A 19,082-nucleotide genomic window follows, 5' to 3' on the forward strand; every position below is an offset into this window, starting at 1 on the left:
GAGAGCAAGAGGCAAGATGTTGTTCATTGTAGTTGTCAGCATACGCGTCCAAGCTATTCTTCCACGCTGTAACAATCGTCCTGACATAGGTGACTTCCTTCAAGGATCTCTATTCCTCGCCTGCAAACTCTAACCCAAAAAGGCCATTAACGGCATATGTTCTGCAGGCGCAAGGATGTGACATGATGTGCTGCGCCTGCAAAAAGGCAGCAGGCGAGCAACCGTTTGGGAGCAGACCCCATAGAGGCCTGTAACACGACTTCTACCATTTTCCTTCCGGTGAAGTTGATTCGTAGTCCTTGCCCAAGCAATAGTCATCCGTGATAGGCCCTCGTCACGGCCCTGTCACCGCTCGAAGAGGAGTGTACACCGCCAACGGACCCGGAGACGGAGAGGCTGCACGTTGCGAGGATATGAGAGCCGGTAGAAACGTCACCGCCAATGTAGTGATCACGGGTGATGGCGCAACGAGAGAATCCTGGATTTGATACTCAAGAAGCACCTATCGATTGAGAGGGTCCTGTGCAACGTCCGCCCTATTTCTTATCCTATCGCGCCGTTTGGTGTAAGAGGAGCCAGGTACAGCGGGGTAGGCTGTGAAGCGTCCATGTCACCCAAAGGGGGCTTAGCTACTTTCGATAGTATATCTGCCACGATGTTAGTGTGATGCCAGTGTGATGCCGTTCCGGTCATGCGATCTTGACATACCTTCTTGAATTGGAAGTGGAGTTGCAAGATGCCCTGCATTGCGTTAGCCACGTAGCTAGTACAGTGAGTATGACTGGACGTACCTTGTCAAAGCTACTCTTGAACCCACGTTCTCTTTTGGCGCTGTAGTCCCATTCCTTGTCGATGATGCGGAAGGCAATATCCTCATAGGGCGGGCCGGCAATGAACCGGATGAGGCACGTGTCGTCTTCACCGGCCGGCGCGAAGGACTGGCCCTTTTTGCGGCCGTTCTCCCGTTCGATCTTGTAGGTGGGTGCTTTTGATTTGTCGATGAGGTCGGGGTAAAAGATGTTGAACTTGTAGCCCTGTACAACCTTTGGTGGCGGGTTGTCGTGATCGTAGTGCGTTTGGTTGTACTTGTTCCATTCATAGCCCATCTGGACGCGGTTGAAGTAGCGGGGTTTCCGGGGCTTGTAGCTGCCAGCCCACTGGGGCCGGGCGGTCGTGACTTCCTCCTCCGCGGTAAAGATTTCCTCGCCTTCCTCCACGCCTCGCGCGACTTCCCTCTCGTATAGCGCCATGGTTGCCTTGGAGTAGTCTTCTTTCTCGACAGGCGCAAATCGTGAGGCGCTCGTTGTTACCGTCTGGCTCGTCGTGGGCTGACTGCTGGTGGTGGTTGGGTCGCTGGATTTGGCCTGTGACGGCACATAGCCAATCTTCTTGATCTTTCCCCTTTCGGTAGCCAGACTCTCCAGGAACGCTTTCTCATCCGTCTGTGGTAGCGCCTTGTCTTCGGCGCGCAGCTTCAGTAGGGGTTGGGGATCGAAGGCTGCATCGTATTCGACAGTCGTTGGCTGCGCCTCGCTCGCCTCATCGGTGCCGTTGAGCATAGCGTATATCCTATTCTGTACAGATGCAGCTGCGTCAGCCTGCTGCTTGCGCAATGTCTGCAGTCGCTCCCGGACAATCTCCTGCGAAACGCGCCGCAGCTTCGCCTTGGCCTTCCACACGCGCAGACTCCGCAGCAGCTGTTCCCAGTAGTCGTAGTCGATTGGCTCGTCCGAATCGAGCTTCTTCTTGACCTGCACCTCTAGCGTCTCCAGCTGTTCGAACGTCTTTGGGGAGAGCAGCTGATCGATGTCGGCGGCCACGGAGCTGGTGCCGCGGGCTTCGGACTTGGAGGATTTGGATTTGCGGCGGATGTCTTTGCAGATTGCTTTGAGGGACTGAGGGGTTAGTTAGGGGTCGTCTTCCAGGGGTAGTTACTCACATTCCAGTAGTCGCGATTGCTCCTGCTTGTCTCGAGCGCGAGGTAGTTCTCAATCTCTTTTTCCAGCTCTGCGAGATCTTCATTGTTGAGTCCCTCCAGCACACCTTCCGGATCGACTATGTCTAGCTCGTGATCCTCCACCTCCTCGTCCAACATCGACTTCTCCGTGGGATCGATGAAGCGCAGCGTGACGGCCAGCCAGTCAATGGGTCTCGCGCGCCCGCCCTTGACGCGTAGTGCCGCCTTCTTCTTGGCCTGCTGCAGCACGAAGCGATCCTCGTCTGCCACCCACGCCTCCTCTGCCGCGTTTGTCGACCGTTTCGCAGGGTTGTCGTGTGCTCGTGAGTCGGCTGACCGCTTCGCTGGAATGGACGATGACGGCGCATTGCGCTGGGGAAGGCGATTGCGCTCGTTGCGCCAGGGTGGTTCACGTGACGACATCTTTCACAATAGGCCGAATTTGTAGTATGGAGATGTGTTGTTGAGGTTTGGTCTGGCCGGCGCAGATCGCGAAATCTTTGGCCGAGGCTGGTGACGTACGGCTGCCTTCCGCGCGCGCAGGGATCTACTCCCGATTAGGAACGGCCTTGGCGCGGTTGCCTTTCACTTGCGCCTCAGCTACGCTTCACGTGTCAGCTCAAACCCCACAAAGGTCGCGTGTGTCACGCGTCTGCGCTCATCTGCAAACATGCACTCCGTCACCTCATTTTCTCCAGGTTGACATGTCGTGTTGGCGCGTGCTGGAGCTCTCCGAGCAGCCTGACGGCAAGCAGATTCCCCAGCTACTCATCAAACCCGCCTTCGACGTGGACTCGTACACAGTCCACCTTACCGATCTCAGCAACATATGGAGCGAAGAGCTAGACGTGGATGATATCGTCAAGCGGGCTGCATTGGAACAATCGCCAATCGAAGTTAGCAAACACGACGCGGCGCAGGTTGCCATCCTTCTCGAAAATGTCAAGAAACCCCTGCTGAGTGCGGAGGGTTCCATGTGTCGTGTCACTCGTCATGACACGGATGGAATTACTCTACACACCAGCATAAGCCTTCCAGAGCCTCTCGGTCGCTTGACATGGAAATTTCACTTGAAGAAACGAACGTCTGCCGACCTCAAGGACGAGCTCATCTTGCCGCTACTTGTCTCTTCACACGTTCAGAATGAACGCATTACCGGGCTCATCGCGACAATCGCCGCCAAAGACAAGGCAATCAATCGACTTGTGGACCAGTTCGACTCCCATGGCTTGGACTTGGCTGCCGCCTTCCCTAGCGCTGGTGGAATGAGGGCGGGGCGAAAGAAGGTCAAACGTGAACAAGCGGAAAAGCACGTACCCGCTCTACGAATTTTCCACGAGGAAGCATGGCGGCATGATACCGAGCAATTGAAAGACACAAACCTGACTACGCTAGGCTTGTTTCAAGAAGCACTGGCTCAGAGCACGCCCATAGTACCTTCGGAGCTGAAGTCGGGTGATGTTGAGACTACATGGTGGACTGCGGTACCTACTCAGTTGAGCATGCCGAAAGCCCCAGTCAAGGCCAAGGCCAAAACGCCTCCTGCGGCATCAAAGCCAGCAAAAGCAGCTATGGATTCTGGTGATGAGACAGAAGAAGAGTTTGAGACTCATGTGAACTTCAAGGTAAGGGTGTGGAGAAGTACTGTAGTGCGCAATAACTAAGACTTTCAGACACGCGAACTCGGCAAAAGGCCAAAACAGACTCCTGCGCCATTACCGTCGTCGCCCCTCGGCAAGGCCAATGAGACGGAAGACGACAGTACTGAGGACGATGAGGATCTGGATGCGCCTCCCAAGAGTCAGAGCCAGGGTCTAAGTCGGACCCCACAGAAGCCAACTCGTAAAAGGACGCCCACGCCGGAACCCCGTTCCTCGCCAAAAGCGACTACACCGACAGCGCAGAAGCCAAAGGTCAGTAGCTTCCGAATAGGCGGGAAGTCGAAAAGAGCAACCGAGTCTCCTCCGCCATCGCCGCCAAAACCCGCGGACGTAGAGCCAGAACCAGAGATCCGACCAACTAGGGAGTCTGTGCCACCTTCCCAGCCCAGCCAAGCAACGACACCAAAGAAGACGCGAAAGCCGTTCAGAATTGGTGGTAAGGGCAAGAAAGCGGAGGATGGTGCTTCACAACGCGACATGACAGCTTCACCAAGCACCCAGCGCTTCAGAGCAACGCAATCGCCGACGGCCGAGCCTCCATCGTCTCCACCGAGAGTAAAGGAGATGACGCCCGTCGAGGAGGTTCACGAAGAGACGCCTGAGGAGAAGGCGGAGCGGAAGCGCGCTGAGTTGAAGCGGAAGAATGAAGAGGCAGCGAAGAAGCAGGCACATGCAAAGAAGAAGAAGAGGTTCTAAGCAGAGCCTTTTCTTATACTACGACTCTCAAGAATGTTTCCCAATCTATTCGTTAGGGTAATCATGAGGGCCGAGGATTGCGGGGCTGGATCTCTCTTTGACAGCGTTGATATCCCATGACTACTCATACGCTTGTTCAACTCGTCACTGTTTTCACTGCTACGTCTCACATGGACAGGAAACCGTAAAGTATGCACTTGATCTAATCCCGCGCGCGTGGCATTACGCCGGCAAACAATATGCTTAGTCTACTACAATGTGCTCGAGGTAGGGCGGGTTCCATGTTGCTGATAGAAGTCCACCTTCACCTGCGATCGCGCGCTCCTTCCGCGTCCGTCACCTCCGTTTGTTTACCTCGCGCCTGCTAGTCGCGCACCACGCTCAACACCGCTCCTTCTCCCACCTCACCTCCCCCTTCTCTCTGCACATCTTTTGGATAATCGACGTCGACGCTTCCTGCTGGTTGCGGTTGACAACCGCTACCCGGCATCATGTGTTTATATCATTACTCTTACGTCGCGGTCTGTGACCACGCCGAGTTCACCAGAATATCCTACTGCAGCAACGCGATAACACTTGGTTTGCCTAGAACGTAAGCACTCCATTCTCGAGTACTGTCTTCCCTTTGCTAATAGTCGCAGCGTCAGTCATTTGCCAGACGACCCCAGTGCAGACGGCAATCCCGACACTCAGTCTGGCTCATCTACTCCTCGACCAGCATCATCCGCCAACAACAGTAGTTCATCGCATTCGCAGTCGCATTCGCATACTCAGCAGCAGTTCCAGTCACAGCATAACAACAACATGTCCACTCTCACGCCGTCTGGGGCTGGCCGCGCACCGGCTTGGGACGCCATCGTCCAGGAGCGAGACGCCCAGGTTCAACATCAGACTGCCTTCATCCCGCGCTCTGCCCTCGTCGAAGGGTCCCGTACAAGGCGAGCAAACACTCTCAACGACGCTAGACCTGTATTGGATACACCTGGTTACAGGAACGTCAACATTGATATTCCATTGGATCCGCAGTCTTCGTTGCATATGGAAGTCACTCATAATGGTATGGTTACTGAGCTAGTCGCTCGATTTGAGTCTTATGGCGCTTACTCTGACGTCTGCGAAGTATCCAACGACCCTACCGAGTCATCTTCTGGTATCGACAACGCCGCTGCACACCAGGAGCAAGTCGAACAGCAGTGCGACGCTTATACCATCGGTACATCAGGGCGCAGTCCCCGCAAATCCATACCCACCCAATGGCTTACGAAGAGTACTGCCCCCAACCTCGCAACAGCGCAGCGTGCAAAGGCGCGTACATCCAAGACAGCATGGGATAGTGACTCTCCGGATGAAGTCAAGACACTGCGTGGAACACGCAGTTCCGTCGATCTCAGTAGAGCTCATGGCAAGGACAGCGCAACGTTTCTTACAAAGGAAGCCCTAGCTACTGTCGATAGCACCATAGCATCGCCCACGTCCCCGCTCAGCCCCAGCAGACTGCATGGCTCTCCAACGAAGCGGCCATGGAACAGTCCCACCGGGTCGCCTCTACGCAGCAGCGCGCGTCACCAGTCAAGCTTCTCCCTCCGCATGTCGCCGACCAAGCCAACACACCTCAACACCGACTCAATTTCTGCAGGACACTCGCGAGCATCTAGCAGCGTTGCGACTTCCACTGGCAGGGCTTCGTTTCACACTGCACAAGGGTCGCCAGTAAGGAGTCCTGCAAGCACGGAGCATAGCTTCCAATCTGCTGCAGAGAACCCTGAAGACCTTGACGTCCCCAGTGTCGACTTTTATGCTGACAGCGATGATGAGCAGGTGCAGCACGAGTCCGGTAGTCCGCGATCTGCCACCGCGAGAACGAACGCTGAAGGAAAGCGAAAGTCATTGACACCGAGGCTTTCGCTTGTCATTCCTACGCCTGGCCGTGACAATCACGAAGGTTCCATGGACTCTCGCGTTGCCGGCGGTCCGCTGAGTCCGGAATCGCCCACCCAGGTGTCTCGCATTCCCCGAGCCGGCACCAGCAGCAAGACCGCGCCCCCCGTACGCACCATCAAGCGCGTCGAATCTGTCAAGTCATTGCAGAAGAAGATCAAGGAGCTACAGCTAGCCATGCAGATGGATGCAGCCCAGTTAGATGCTATCCAGATCCCCCTACCCGCGACGCCCGCGCCGGCCCCTCTACGCCATGTCCGCACCGTCGACAGCACCGGTTCGACTCCGATCATTTCGCGAAATTCTGGGTCACACAAGCATAGTGGAATGGCTGATGTTGCTTCTGAAGATGACCAAAACCAGTCCACTCGCGGCAAGGGCCCTGCCATTTCGGCCGATGTCACCAGCCCAGACCAGCCAAACGACGCACCGGGATGTGATGCTAGCTACGAGCACGCTCAAACGTTCAAGGTCGATGAAGAGGCAGCGCATAACGCCGTACAACCCAAGAACGTGCCATGGGGTGTTCCGACAAGTCTTGCTCATGGTACGACGCTCACACGTCCTATCAGCGTACCCACGATCGTCGTCATGATGGCTCACAATTTGGACATAGGGAATCTGAACCTCAACACCCAACAACACGAGGCTGTTTCCGACTCTACGAACCGAGTCGATGATGTCGAGAACACGTCTTCATCCAGAGGGCGGAGTGAACGGTATGTACCCAGTGATCGTAATCAAGCAGACAGCGGGCGTTCATCGCAATCTAGTATGGGCTCGGACCTTCGCGCAACTGCTACGGAATTCGTACCTCAGCCTCCGACCACGACCAGTCCGATCGACGCTACCACGGAGAACACACCTCTCAGTCAATCTCTCGACATAGCCGACCTGCCGGATGCGACGGTGCTCGATAGAAACGGTGTACCTTTCCTTTGGTACATGTACGGCGTACAGTTTGCTTACGAACAGGGTTACCGCAACGGTCGTCCAAAGTCGCCCAAGAAGTACAAGCCAAACAAGAACCCGCGCAAGTCTATCTCCTCTCCAGCCGATGCCGCGCCTTATGCTTCAAAGGCGGTCCCCATCAACAACCCCGGACTAGCGACTCCTCTTTCGGCCGCAGCGAAGCAGCGCATGACATCCGCAGAGCTGATGCCGCCTCCGCCGCTCCCTACTAGACCACGTCAGGAGGAGACTCACCAAGAAAACTACCATCCCAGTTCTAGTCGCATGATGTCACCCCCGCAGATACTCGAGCCTGTTCCAAACCAGCCTTTCGCACACCAGCTCAATTTGATCGAACAGACCGCCAACAGCAACCGCGCCAACAGCAACGCTCCCCGTCACTTTGGCGTTAACCCACAACCCTGGGTTGGTTTCCCATCTGGCCCTCGCAACGCGCACCCTCCCACGTACTACACAGTACCCCGCCATGGTCACCGCAACAACCGTGGCAATGGCCTGTACGGCGGTCGCGGCAACGCTGCCGGTGTCCCCATCGATGCTACCGCCCCGTTCCCCAACCCCACCGCACCACAGGGCCGACCTGACCAACGCCAGACCTACGAGCCGGCAGCCGTTGATTACTCAGACTACACTATCGGAAAGGAATCTTGCGGTCTGGTCAACATCACTGTTGCGACAGAGCGTGCTGGTGGCGAGCCATGTAATGCATGTGCTCCCGACCATTGAGCGATTGGTGGTCTTTCGCAGGTAAATTGGATAAGAAGAGATTGATTGAGGAAGTGGATATGGGAGGATAACATGGCTTGGACAGAGAAGGCTATTGGTATCGTACTGGATACGTCATTGAGATTGCACATGGCATACGAAGCATGTCTTACCAGGGGACGAACAGGATCGATGGATGGGATTGCTTGAGTAGTAGTTGATAACGAGGAATGAATAAAATGTGTATGGTCATGACTGTTCGGTGAGGAAGCCAAGAGGAAGGGTGAGCCTTGCTGTTCATCTCGACATTCGCGTGTTGTCAATGAAGGTGTTATGGCCTTTCTTTCATCCGGATGCGGACACTAAAGGCAACCTGAGAGGCGCCACACTGCGCGTTACCGGCCTCCCCATCGTGATTTTCGGAGATACAGCATACCCATGATGTATTACACTCACATTAAGCTATCTTTCTATTCCTTCGAGACACTCGACAGCGACATCACTCCATAATGCTTGTCTCTCTCATTTTCCTCCTCGTAATCTCCTCACGGCAACGACAAGCCTCCGCAATCCTGTTATCCGACCTATCTTTATGCGCTGTAAGCCTTCCTTCTTTCCCCAGCAACCCCCGACCGCGCCCTCACTCACTTACCCCCATCGCAGGAAAAATGCGTCATAGAAACCATCACCTTCCACGGGTCCAACAACGAATTCTGCGACCTCTATGCACCCATGAACCCCGCGTGTACCTGCTACCGTCGGAATCGGCCCGTTGCTGGCCTAGGGAAATGCGGCGATGAGGAAGTGGGCAGGGATGTGCTGGATGAGGGGTGTGAGGCTAAAGACTTTGAGGACGCGGAGGATTATGTGGAGGGGGTGTGTGGGAGTGGGAGTGTGAGGGGTCGTAATGGCCGTGGTGGTGGTTTTTCGAGTGAGGATACTTCCGTTTCGTCCACGGCATCAGCTGGGGAAACCACGATGTTGGAGACGACGAGTACGAGCGGGCACGATGCTGGGTGGACGGCCGAGGAGACTATGACTACAACTACGTCGCTACAACCTATGCCTGCGTCTTCAGATTCGATGAACGCGGCGGTCTCTTTGCGTACTGGGGGCGAGGCTTCTGAAGCCACTACCGAGGCAGGCAGTCAGAGTAGAGCGCATAATTCTGCTCTTGCAAGCACCAGTGTGACAAAGATTACGCCGACTTCTTCCGCATTGCCGCCACAAACACATACATCCGCCCGGCGTCTGTCTCCCAGCGCCAAAATCGCTTTGGCAGCAGGCATACCCTGCGGCGCGCTGTTTTTGGTCATCTTTTGCGCAAGCGTGCGCCTGGTTTCCAAACGGAGGAAGGTCACGAAAGTGAAGGAGATCACGCGCAGCCAAACACGGCCAAATAAGGACGGAGAGAAGGGCCTCGAACGTGAGCTTGACGGATTTGATACGTCAAGGCACGAAATGGAGACGGATGGCAATAGGGCTGAGCTACATGTCTCAGTTGAGAGACATGAGATGGCAACGAATGGCAATAGGATAGAATTACATGTCGCAGTTGCCAGGCATGAGATGGAGACGCATGCTAATAGGGCTGAGTTACATGGCGCAGTCGAGTGTTACGAGTTGGATGGACGGGAATTGTTGAAAGATGGTTAATGGGCTGGTGGCCATGTGAAGCTAGGCTCGCTGCGCAGTCTTCCGAAGAGCACACCTACGTACCGGCTCACCGTCGCCTTGCGGCTTTGGCCAACCGATGCACTATCCGATGCATCCTCATCCGACCCAGTCCATACGCAGTGCTGTCGTCAAATTTAGGCCGGAGTAAATGTCCGCTTCGTGACTGGCGGGCGGGCCGGTCCGCTAGTGATTAGAACCGGGTAGGTGCGATTGGTAAGGAGAAAAGTAGTCACGCGACTCCAACCAAGGTAGACTCTGCGCTTTGACGCATAATATCAGAAGGACTTGGGCGTTTTATCTGGTTGCTGCCTGAGATAAGCTATTTGCGGCGATGACTATGCTCATGTGGGGGGTTTGGTATTCCGCATTTAATGAACTCTGTGTCTTGCTCTTGAAGCGGGTCCAGTAGACAAATGGCAAGCGAGGTATTGTGATGGCAAGCGAGGATTCGCTCCGAAATCACGTATTGGAGTGTCTTCGAGCGAGGAGTCAGACGCATTTTAATTCTGAACCATAGTTGCGGGCGGATCTTGGGCTTTTCGCAATAAACAGGAAAGTGCGAGGTAACAGTATATAAGCAGGCTGAACGCACTTTCTTCTGCCATCATCGACTTTATCGACCGTGACTACTCATACGACTCTAGTGACTTCTCAAGACTACAAACCTGTTAGTGACAACCAAAGCAGCAGTAAGACGCCTACCTCCATTACAACGTTGACACAACACCTTTCTGACCCACCTTGTAGCCTCCACACTCCGCTGATACCCCAACCATCCCAACTGAACCCTGGTCTTGTAGCCTCCACACCTTACCGACACCCAGGCATCTTGACTGAAACCCAGTCTCGTAGCCTCCCCACCCCACCGACACCTCAACCATCTAGACTGAATCCCAGTCTTATCGTCTCCCCGGTTCAAGATGTCAAACTTCGGCGACAACATGGCGGTAATGTCTACTCCCAGCGCCAACATGGGCGTAATGCCCACCCCAACACCGCCTATGGGGCCGCCATGTTACCCAGACAACCACACCGGCTTTACGGTGGAGCAGCAGAACGAGTTCAGCGAGCGTCTGAACAAACAGAGGCTGCTCCCTGACAAGATCGAGGGCATTGAGGTACCACGGCCATTTCCCCTTCTGTGGGTACCTGTCACGAGAGCAAGAGAATTGCAGCCAGGATACAATTCGAGGACCGATCTTGTGTATCTCCTCTCGCGCTTCCCGCCTCCTCCGTGGGGTCCTATCTTCGAGGAGTTGCGCCACAAGTGGCAGCGGGACGAAGCCGCCTACTGGGCCTGCCAGCAGGCGCAGATGCATGAGCAGCAGCTGGCGGCGGGTTGGCAACAGGGACCATACGCTCATCCACAGCAGGATGAGATGGGTGGCCCTGGTAGTCACAACGCGCAGATGCACGCTCAATACTCGGAGGCCAGGAACGCGGAGGAGACACTTGCTGCCGCGCATCGAGCAGCGGAGAAACGGCGCCGAGATGACATGGCGATGGAGAGGGGAGACAGCGGTGTCGATGTGTTGACCAGGCACAATGAGTCCGGGCTTGAAGAGACTTTGGCGTCCGACCCCAATATCGATCCAGCTTTGCTCGATATGGGATACGGGCGGTAGTGGACTACGTTTGCTAAGTGATCTTGAAATACCACATCGCACCGCGAGCCATCGGAGCTGAGTAGCGATGCGGTATCTGGCTTCGACTACCGCGACCCTCGAGAGCGAAGAAAGTGGACAAAAAAGACGCGGTCGATAAGACTGGCTGAGCTGGAGAGATAGATACACGCGTACGGAAGGTTGCGCGAGAGTACTGTTTTATTACGATGGTTTTCTGGATTTCAGTTGCATACATACTTTTCATAGAATTACAACTTTGACAATCCATCCTTTGCTGCCCACCCGACGCGCAACATCGCACATCCTCATCGCAACACCAGACGCGTTGAAACATGGAGATCGTGACGTGAAATTACTGACGTCGAATAGGCGCAGCACGGTGGTCCGTTCTTAGTGCGATGACGATTTACGGGGGCACTGCCCGCTAGGTGGCAACCTGCAGCGTGATCACCGAGTGCAATTCCGCGCGATGCCGATGCGATCGGACGATGCCAATGTCCGGATGTGCGCGCGTGAATATCGTGGACATCGTTGAGAAGCGATGCAGAGCGATGGAGATGCGTAACGTTGTGGGAGAGCAATGCTTGAGTCGGGATTACAATTATTGTGTGCGACAATGCACGTCACAACGTCATGACAGGCTCGAGGTCTGGAATCCGCTTGCACGCCAACACGTGATAGCGCGCTTGGCGTTGAGGCGGAGCGCTCGGACAGCGGAATTAGCGATGAAGCCTCTTGGAGCTGGTGCCAACCTCTCCAGACCCGCGTCCCCTTTGCTTCCAAACCCCCATCGTCCAGAACCCCAATGTCTCGCATTCAATGGTGTCCTCGCAAAATGAGGTGGGTATCGTTACCTACCCGGCTACTGTCAACATAGCGACACTTGTCATGTTCTTCCTCTACCTCGTCGTCTCCATCTGGCTCATCATCCGCCAGGGCCTGGGCCACAGCTCGCCATGGATCTGGCTCACCCTGCTGTCCATATGTCGCCTCACGCAGGTGTCGCTCGATTTGGCAGCCACGACCAAGTTTCCGAAATTTTCAGCGCCGAACACCACCCTGGAAAGCGGTGTTGCCATCCTCACCACCATGGGGCTCACGCCGTTGTTTATGGCCACCAGTAGCTTGCTCAACACGACCACGCGCCCCAAGGGCCGACGCATGCAATGGATCCTGCTCATGGTTCACATTCCGCTCATCATCTCCTTCATTCTTATCGTGGCGGGCGGCATCGATCCGGATTCTCGAGACGGACCCACTTTTGCAGCGACGGAAGCCACTAAAGCCGGTGTTTCGCTCTACTTGGCGTGTTTCCTCGTCCTCATCTGGTCTACCACGGTCATCTCAGCGCGTCTCTACCTTGCCGACAGGGACGAGGTGCGGATTCTGACGACCGTCGTTATGAGTCTGCCGTTCTTCGTCGTCGATGTCGTCTACATGATGTGCTTCGCGTTTGAGCGGTGGCGTGCCAACGAAGGTAGCGATGGTTGGAAGAGCATGCGCTTCAACGTTATCAGTGGTAACGTTACTCTGCAATTGTGCATGTGAGTATTACGATTTTTGTTAAGTCTGCCTCATTTGCTAATGTTTGTAGGCAAGTTATCATGGAATGGATTATTGTTGGGCTGTATCTTGCCCTGGGTCTCGAACTGCCAAGCAAAGCTGTGAGATTGCGACGGCAGATTGAAGACCAAATGGACCAAGCTAGGAACATTGACGTGGACGCATGGCAAGAGACGGTGTTGTGGAAGTTGCACGACAGCGTATCGCGGCTTGTCGCTGCGATGATCATGCCAGCCCTGCAGTTCGCGCACTGGATGTTGGGAAAGATCTTACGGTCCGGCCAACAAAACACGCCTTGAGGTGTCCGGCAAGAAGCATTACCCATGAACATCGACATTACGATTCGCCTGCTTCTCAGAGCATGACTTCGACTGGCCTGTGACGTCACGAACGACAGTCGCCGCCGGAAACTTCCCACGAAGTGCACACCCGGCTTCTATCCCAAGACCACGACGGCATCCCGCTACAAACCCCGTTGCATCAGCCATTGCGTCTGTCAATAAGGCCCATTGAGTTTGTTCGCTCTGCCTTTGGTCGTGGCAAATTGCGTCGAGGTTCGGCTATCGCGGCCCGCCTACAGCACCCCTGTGCCCACAATTCGCGATGCGAAACACCAAACTCCGCCACCACGCGAACGCGCTCCTCCTTCCCCGTTCCGAGTCGCGTCGGCTTTTTACGAGGGACCGGCACATTGCCAACTGTGAAGAAAGGAAGGCAGCAGATTGGAGGGAGCGCTACAAAAGACGGCAGCGAAAGAAGGTGGCGGCGTGACGGCTGAGAAGTATACATAGATTACAGCTCATCACTAACGCAATACATACAAACTATTTTGCGAAGTCAGCTCGCTGACTCTTTCCAACTCATTTCCAGGCACGTGTGGGCGATGCCGCATGAGGTCACGTCTATGCCATGCACCACCAGAGGTTGCTAGAACTCACGTCGCGTTCTACTGCATATATAATATGTAGTCTTCATAAGTTGATAGCTTCTAAGCCAATGTATACTTCTACCTCTTATCACGTGCAGAATGCGACACGCATCGCAGCCGCCTCTCGTGGCGCGATCTACCACCGCTCCGGCCAGGCATGAGCCTTACCCGATACACTCACATTGTTCGCGCTAATCCTCATATAAAGCCCTCTCAGCGTCTTTGCTTGCTGTCTTCATGATTCCAAACATTTCCTTCTTTCATTAAAAATTCCGGCCTCAACCTCCATGTGTGGTTTCGAGTCGTTCAAATGCAACATCCTCAGAGTCATGGGAGTGCGCGAAAGCCAAATCGATGGAGCAAAAGTCCAAACATCTATCTCAAAAATCATAGTCTGCTCCTGGCCATGTCCATAGAGTCGGAGTCCAAATCAAGACTCTTTTCTGCCATGTGGTTGTGTGCGTCATCCTTGGCTTTGCTATAAAGACTTCTTCGTCTGTCTTTTTTCCTTATTCTTGCACCAAAATCCCGAGATCTTCACTCCAAAATGCAGATCACTATCAACTATGTGTTCTCGTCCTCGCCCAGTCGGTCATTCAAAACGCGGAGCACATCCCGTAATGAAACCGAAGAGCGCGTTTGGTGCACACCTTACGACTTTACTGAATCAACCCCATGGTCCTACATCAAACTTTACCGATGGCACTACGATGTGGCTGCCGAAGTCTGTTCTCTTTCATTTCACATGATGAACAAAATTTCTCATGTCTAGGAACCTTGTGAAGACATTTAAAGATTCGACACGGCTAGATCCATGTTTAAAGCGTAGCGAAACCTCAAAATCACGACAAAGCAGAAGGATTTCATTTTGCGCAGAGAAACGCGAGACACGCGATAAAAGCATAGATGCTAATCGATGATGGCAATGTGGCCTTGCTTGTCCTGGCGCTGCTGTGCGATATAAAATCAACTCCTGCCTCGAATTTTATCTCCTTACTTCTATTACGCACATTTGGTTTTTTTTCTAAACGCAGTTACTATTAACCGATGTGGTATGCATCTTTTTCTCGCTTTCCGAATGCTCACAATGCATTAGTCATGTGTCGGGCTGCCTTTTCTCGCCTTCAAAATTCATGGATCATCGAAACATGTTGCTTTCTGGTGTTTGACGACTACGAAAGGGTTTCCAGACACTCTACACGAGTTGAGGATACCCCATTAGCGTTATGAGGTAATTTATGGTCGCGAAATGGCTCTGTCTATTTTCCGAAATAAGAAAGAGTAAGATCTGGGTATAAAAAGGCCCCCGACTTATGATCATTCCAACATCAGCAGTCCTACAATTTACAACCAAAATCTGTTGCTATCGCTGTCATGGAGCTGGAAGAGGACTGAATATCCATCCTATGATATCCTATCACTGCTCAAGCTATTCAGAAGGGAACATCTTCACGTCATGTTTTCGTCGTCTGTGGATACCCGAAATTCTGAGCCAAAGCATGCAACATTACCATGATATCTCTGCTCATTGATTCGAGCGCGATCATGCATTTTGAACTTTGCAGAATACATGCAACAGAAATGGTGAAGTTTAGTAGACTACGCAGCTGCCTGGTTGTACGTGAACTGATGAAGAAGGTGGATGAGGTCTTGGCAACGACGTCATTCCGATGCTCGGGGTTTGGGTAAGGCTACCCGCGATAAGATCGGAACAAGACATCGGCACCTGCATTAGCAAGCATGGTGACTACATGCTAACATGGGATTTTCGCGTCAATTGCAGTCGCGATAAATACCCGCGGTGATGTATGACAAGCCGTTGAGATGAGAAGATGTATAAATGGCAGTTCCGATGAGTTGGTAATTGTCCGCAGGCCGCGCCTTCCGTACACAGACTGAGCATTATCCAGAATGGTGCACTTCACACGCCTCGCATTCGCAGCCCTCTGCCAGATGGTGGCTGGACAAAACATGCCTTTCGATGCAAGGGAAGCGACCGTCGACTCAGTCCACCACGCGCTCTACTCCGGACTCTCAACCTGCCGCGAAGTGGTTTCTTCTTTCCTGTCTAAAATTGAAGCCAACAACAACCGAACGAACGCAATCATCACATTGAATCCCAATGCTTTGGCTATCGCCGATGAGCTCGATGACCAACTTTTGGCTGGGAATGCTACTGGACCACTCTTTTGCGTCCCGATACTGCTCAAAGACAACTACGACACAGCAGACATGCCAACTACTGGTGGAAACTTGGCTTTGGCGCGTTCGCAACCATCTGAAGACGCTCCAAGCGTGGCTGCTTTCAAAGAGGCAGGGGCCATCATCCTAGGCAAGGCTAACCTGCACGAACTAGCTTTGGAAGGCATCAGCGTGTCTTCTCTAGGTGGTCAGACGATTAACCCATACGACTTCACGCGAACACCAGGCGGAAGTTCGGGTGGGACGGGCGCTGCTGTCGCCTCTTCGTTCTGCGTATTCGGCACCGGGACTGACACAGTGAACTCACTCCGCAGCCCGGCATCGGCAAACTCTCTATGCAGCATCCGGCCTACGCGTGGACTCATCACCCGAACCGGCATCATTCCCATATCAACCACACACGATGTTATCGGACCCATCGCGAGAACGATCAAAGACGTCGCAACAGCTCTGACCGTCATGGCTACAACAGGATATGATGCAGCCGACAACGACACCGCACTCGTTCCAGGTCACATTCGCAGCACCAATTACGCTTCCAAGCTTTCCAGCACCTCACTCAAAGGCCTGCGCATCGGTGTGTTGAACGGCTTCTTCAACCGCACCGATTCCCTCGAAGTCACACCCGTCAATACTGCAATGGACTCCGTCATGTCGCGTCTCACTGCAGAAGGTGTGACACTGATACCCATCAACGAGACCATCTACAACGCGACCGCCATCCAGACCGCATACGACGTTCAACGCTTCGAGTACCGCGAGCTCATGGACCAGTATCTAGAACGTCCTTCCCTTCAAGGCGAGCATCCTAGCACACTAAACGACCTATATTCTCGCAAAGCCACGAATGGGTCTGAAGGGGAGTTTCTGGTCATCCCTTCTCAGTACGAGTATGTCAACACCGCTCTCGTATCCTTCACCGGCAACGCTACATACAACGATCGTCAAGCCGGGATCCGCAATCTCAGGCTCGCTCTTCTCAACACATTCACGTCGAACAACCTCGACGCGATCATCTACCCCGAGCAGAAGAACCTCGTTGTCAAGATCGGTTCGCCATCACAATCTGGACGTAATGGTATCTTGGCCGCATTGACAGGTACGCCCGTTGTCACCGTGCCAGCGGGCTTCTCCGACTCGAGTGAAGAGGCGCCAATTGGCGTACCGATTGGCATGGAGATTTTGGGGAGGCCGTGGGAAGAAGAGAAGCTGTTGGGGATTGGGTATGCGGTGGAGCAGTTGTTGAAGGTGAGGAGAAGTCCTGTTTGGGCGAGAGAAATGGTAGAGGGAAAGAAGTATGAGAGTGTACCAGTTGTGAAGCCGGATACGGGAAACATTCCGGATGTGTATTCATTGGGGACGCTGGGATAGAGTTGAAGACGACAAGGGCGTTGGAGACGCCTATTGTCATTATTTTGTGAGATGCGTTCGGCACAATGTTAACGCACGATGCTGCTATTCAACTTGAACCACGAGAATACCACAGCGATGCATCGTAGCAGCTGCTCTGTCCAACCCTTGCGGCTTTTCTGAAGCAACCATGCAAGACATCGTAGCCTACCTTCTCGTCGGCTCTGCGTCGGTCGGGAAGGCTTCTCCAGCTCTATCGTCGACCGCACAGTCGCGACACCGGCTGCAAGCTCCCTTCTTTCTGCTCGCCATTGTAGACCGGGGACGGTGAAGATTGCTGAGGCGTTTCGAAAGGTATGAGGCACGTTGCGACGGAGGCCGGGACCCGAGCGGCGTTTAGTTCGATGTCGCAATGGAAAGGTACCGCAGCCGATGCGTACCGCATGCGACTTGAACTCTATGCTTAGGACATGGCTTCGTTCAGACTGCCGCAACAGTCAGCGCCTCAGTTGGCAAGTGTATCAGTATTTGCAATGAGAATGACGTACCAATGCTGCATCGTGGCTGTGCAGCTAATGGCTGCGATTGTATAGCAGAAGATACGCCGTCGCTACCGCCGACCGCCGCACGTGAAAGCCCAATTGCCTTACTTCGGATGTTGACCGGTGTTGTGAGACGCGCCTCGGTTGGTCGGCATCACGGAGGTTTGCCAAGACCCTGACTAATGCGCGGGCCTAGCCGCTGGTGGCCGTCTTCTACGCCTCAGAACCACACTCCAACCTCACAACACCCCCGCCGCGGCCACCAGTTCCACCCCAGTCGCGCACCAGCAGCCACAAACGGAACACTCAGGCCGGATCATGGTCGCGCCGGAGGCAGAAACTACCCCAGATGCAGTATCAACATGCCTGAAACCGACGATGTGCCACTAGGAAACCTTGTTCCCAGAAGGGAACGACGAAACTTTCAATTGACCGCTCTCGTGCTTCAAGATATGGAAACACCGGTTTGATTTGGTCTGCCCGAGACCCTGATCACCCTGATCACCATCTGCAGGTATGGTCTGCATTCGCCTAGCACCCTGTCGCACATCTTCATCGTGGCTATTGCAGTACGGCTGATCGACGGACTTGCGCAGTCACGACTCGATGTACATTAGACTACAGCGTAATTGTACGCATCTCTACAATGATAACATCCAAACAAAGTCAACGATACATTCTTGAAGGCAGCCGCCCGAACATCGTCAACTACCCCGAATAGCACGCATAAACGTCCACCGCCTCAGCCACTCTCAGTTTCATGGATTCAAGGGTTCATTTGTGTTCACTGCCAAGCTTTGAAACCTCAGACTTCCGAATGCTTAGCCCTAACTCGCCCTAGCCACAAGTCCGTTTATCCACCGGTAAACTTTGGACGATTCATGCGACACTGTGTGCTGTTGCTGACTACGACAAGTTGGTACCAAGTTCTTACCGACAACCTCATCACCGGAATCGACACCAATTCAAACGTCTCAGTCTCCAATAATCATGTCGACTTCACACCAGATTGGCTCGGTACACTTGCCAGACCACCTTCAACGTCGAAGATCCAACACCGAGAGTCATGTTTGCGGTATGTTTCTGGATTTGATGCTGCCGCAAACACGTTTCGTACGTTTTCGTCTAGCGACTCCGCAACTCATGCAACGTTTCTACGTGACCACGACGGGTTTGAAACTCCATCATACCAGGCTATCACGTCTTGGCCAAACCGGAGCGCCTCACCACCTTGGAACTAACCAAAGTCGATGCTGGTCACGATGC

The 19,082-nt window shown here is 53.8% G+C and overlaps 6 protein-coding genes across 6 annotated transcripts; 5 read left to right on the top strand and 1 right to left on the bottom strand.

The window, feature by feature from the left end:
• Positions 1-543: 543 nt before the first annotated feature.
• J4E85_002771 (uncharacterized protein) lies at positions 544-2,380 on the bottom strand (the record flags this gene model as incomplete). The annotated part of the gene is made up of 4 exons (XM_051467045.1): positions 544-594; positions 709-741; positions 792-1,895; positions 1,940-2,380. The coding sequence occupies 4 exons, from the start codon at positions 2,378-2,380 to the stop codon at positions 544-546; spliced, it is 1,629 nt and encodes a 542-aa protein (XP_051329900.1).
• A 281-nt stretch (positions 2,381-2,661) lies between these two features.
• J4E85_002772 (uncharacterized protein) lies at positions 2,662-4,314 on the top strand (the record flags this gene model as incomplete). Its single annotated transcript, XM_051467046.1, has 2 exons — positions 2,662-3,582; positions 3,631-4,314. The coding sequence occupies 2 exons, from the start codon at positions 2,662-2,664 to the stop codon at positions 4,312-4,314; spliced, it is 1,605 nt and encodes a 534-aa protein (XP_051329901.1).
• Positions 4,315-5,118: 804 nt separating this feature from the next.
• Positions 5,119-7,950, top strand: J4E85_002773 (uncharacterized protein; the record flags this gene model as incomplete). The annotated part of the gene is made up of 1 exon (XM_051467047.1): positions 5,119-7,950. The coding sequence occupies one exon, from the start codon at positions 5,119-5,121 to the stop codon at positions 7,948-7,950; it is 2,832 nt and encodes a 943-aa protein (XP_051329902.1).
• Positions 7,951-10,607: 2,657 nt separating this feature from the next.
• On the top strand, positions 10,608-11,231 carry J4E85_002774 (uncharacterized protein; the record flags this gene model as incomplete). Its single annotated transcript, XM_051467048.1, has 1 exon — positions 10,608-11,231. The coding sequence occupies one exon, from the start codon at positions 10,608-10,610 to the stop codon at positions 11,229-11,231; it is 624 nt and encodes a 207-aa protein (XP_051329903.1).
• Positions 11,232-12,050: 819 nt separating this feature from the next.
• On the top strand, positions 12,051-13,093 carry J4E85_002775 (uncharacterized protein; the record flags this gene model as incomplete). Its single annotated transcript, XM_051467049.1, has 2 exons — positions 12,051-12,775; positions 12,826-13,093. 2 exons carry the CDS (start codon positions 12,051-12,053, stop codon positions 13,091-13,093), a joined length of 993 nt encoding a protein of 330 aa, XP_051329904.1.
• A 2,540-nt stretch (positions 13,094-15,633) lies between these two features.
• J4E85_002776 (uncharacterized protein) lies at positions 15,634-17,295 on the top strand (the record flags this gene model as incomplete). Its single annotated transcript, XM_051467050.1, has 1 exon — positions 15,634-17,295. One exon carries the CDS (start codon positions 15,634-15,636, stop codon positions 17,293-17,295), a length of 1,662 nt encoding a protein of 553 aa, XP_051329905.1.
• Between the last annotated feature and the right edge of the window lie 1,787 nt (positions 17,296-19,082).

The sequence above is a fragment of the Alternaria conjuncta genome, assembly GCF_024043145.1.
Source record: "Alternaria conjuncta strain BMP 0040 chromosome Unknown scaffold_3, whole genome shotgun sequence".
NCBI lineage: Eukaryota > Fungi > Ascomycota > Dothideomycetes > Pleosporales > Pleosporaceae > Alternaria > Alternaria conjuncta.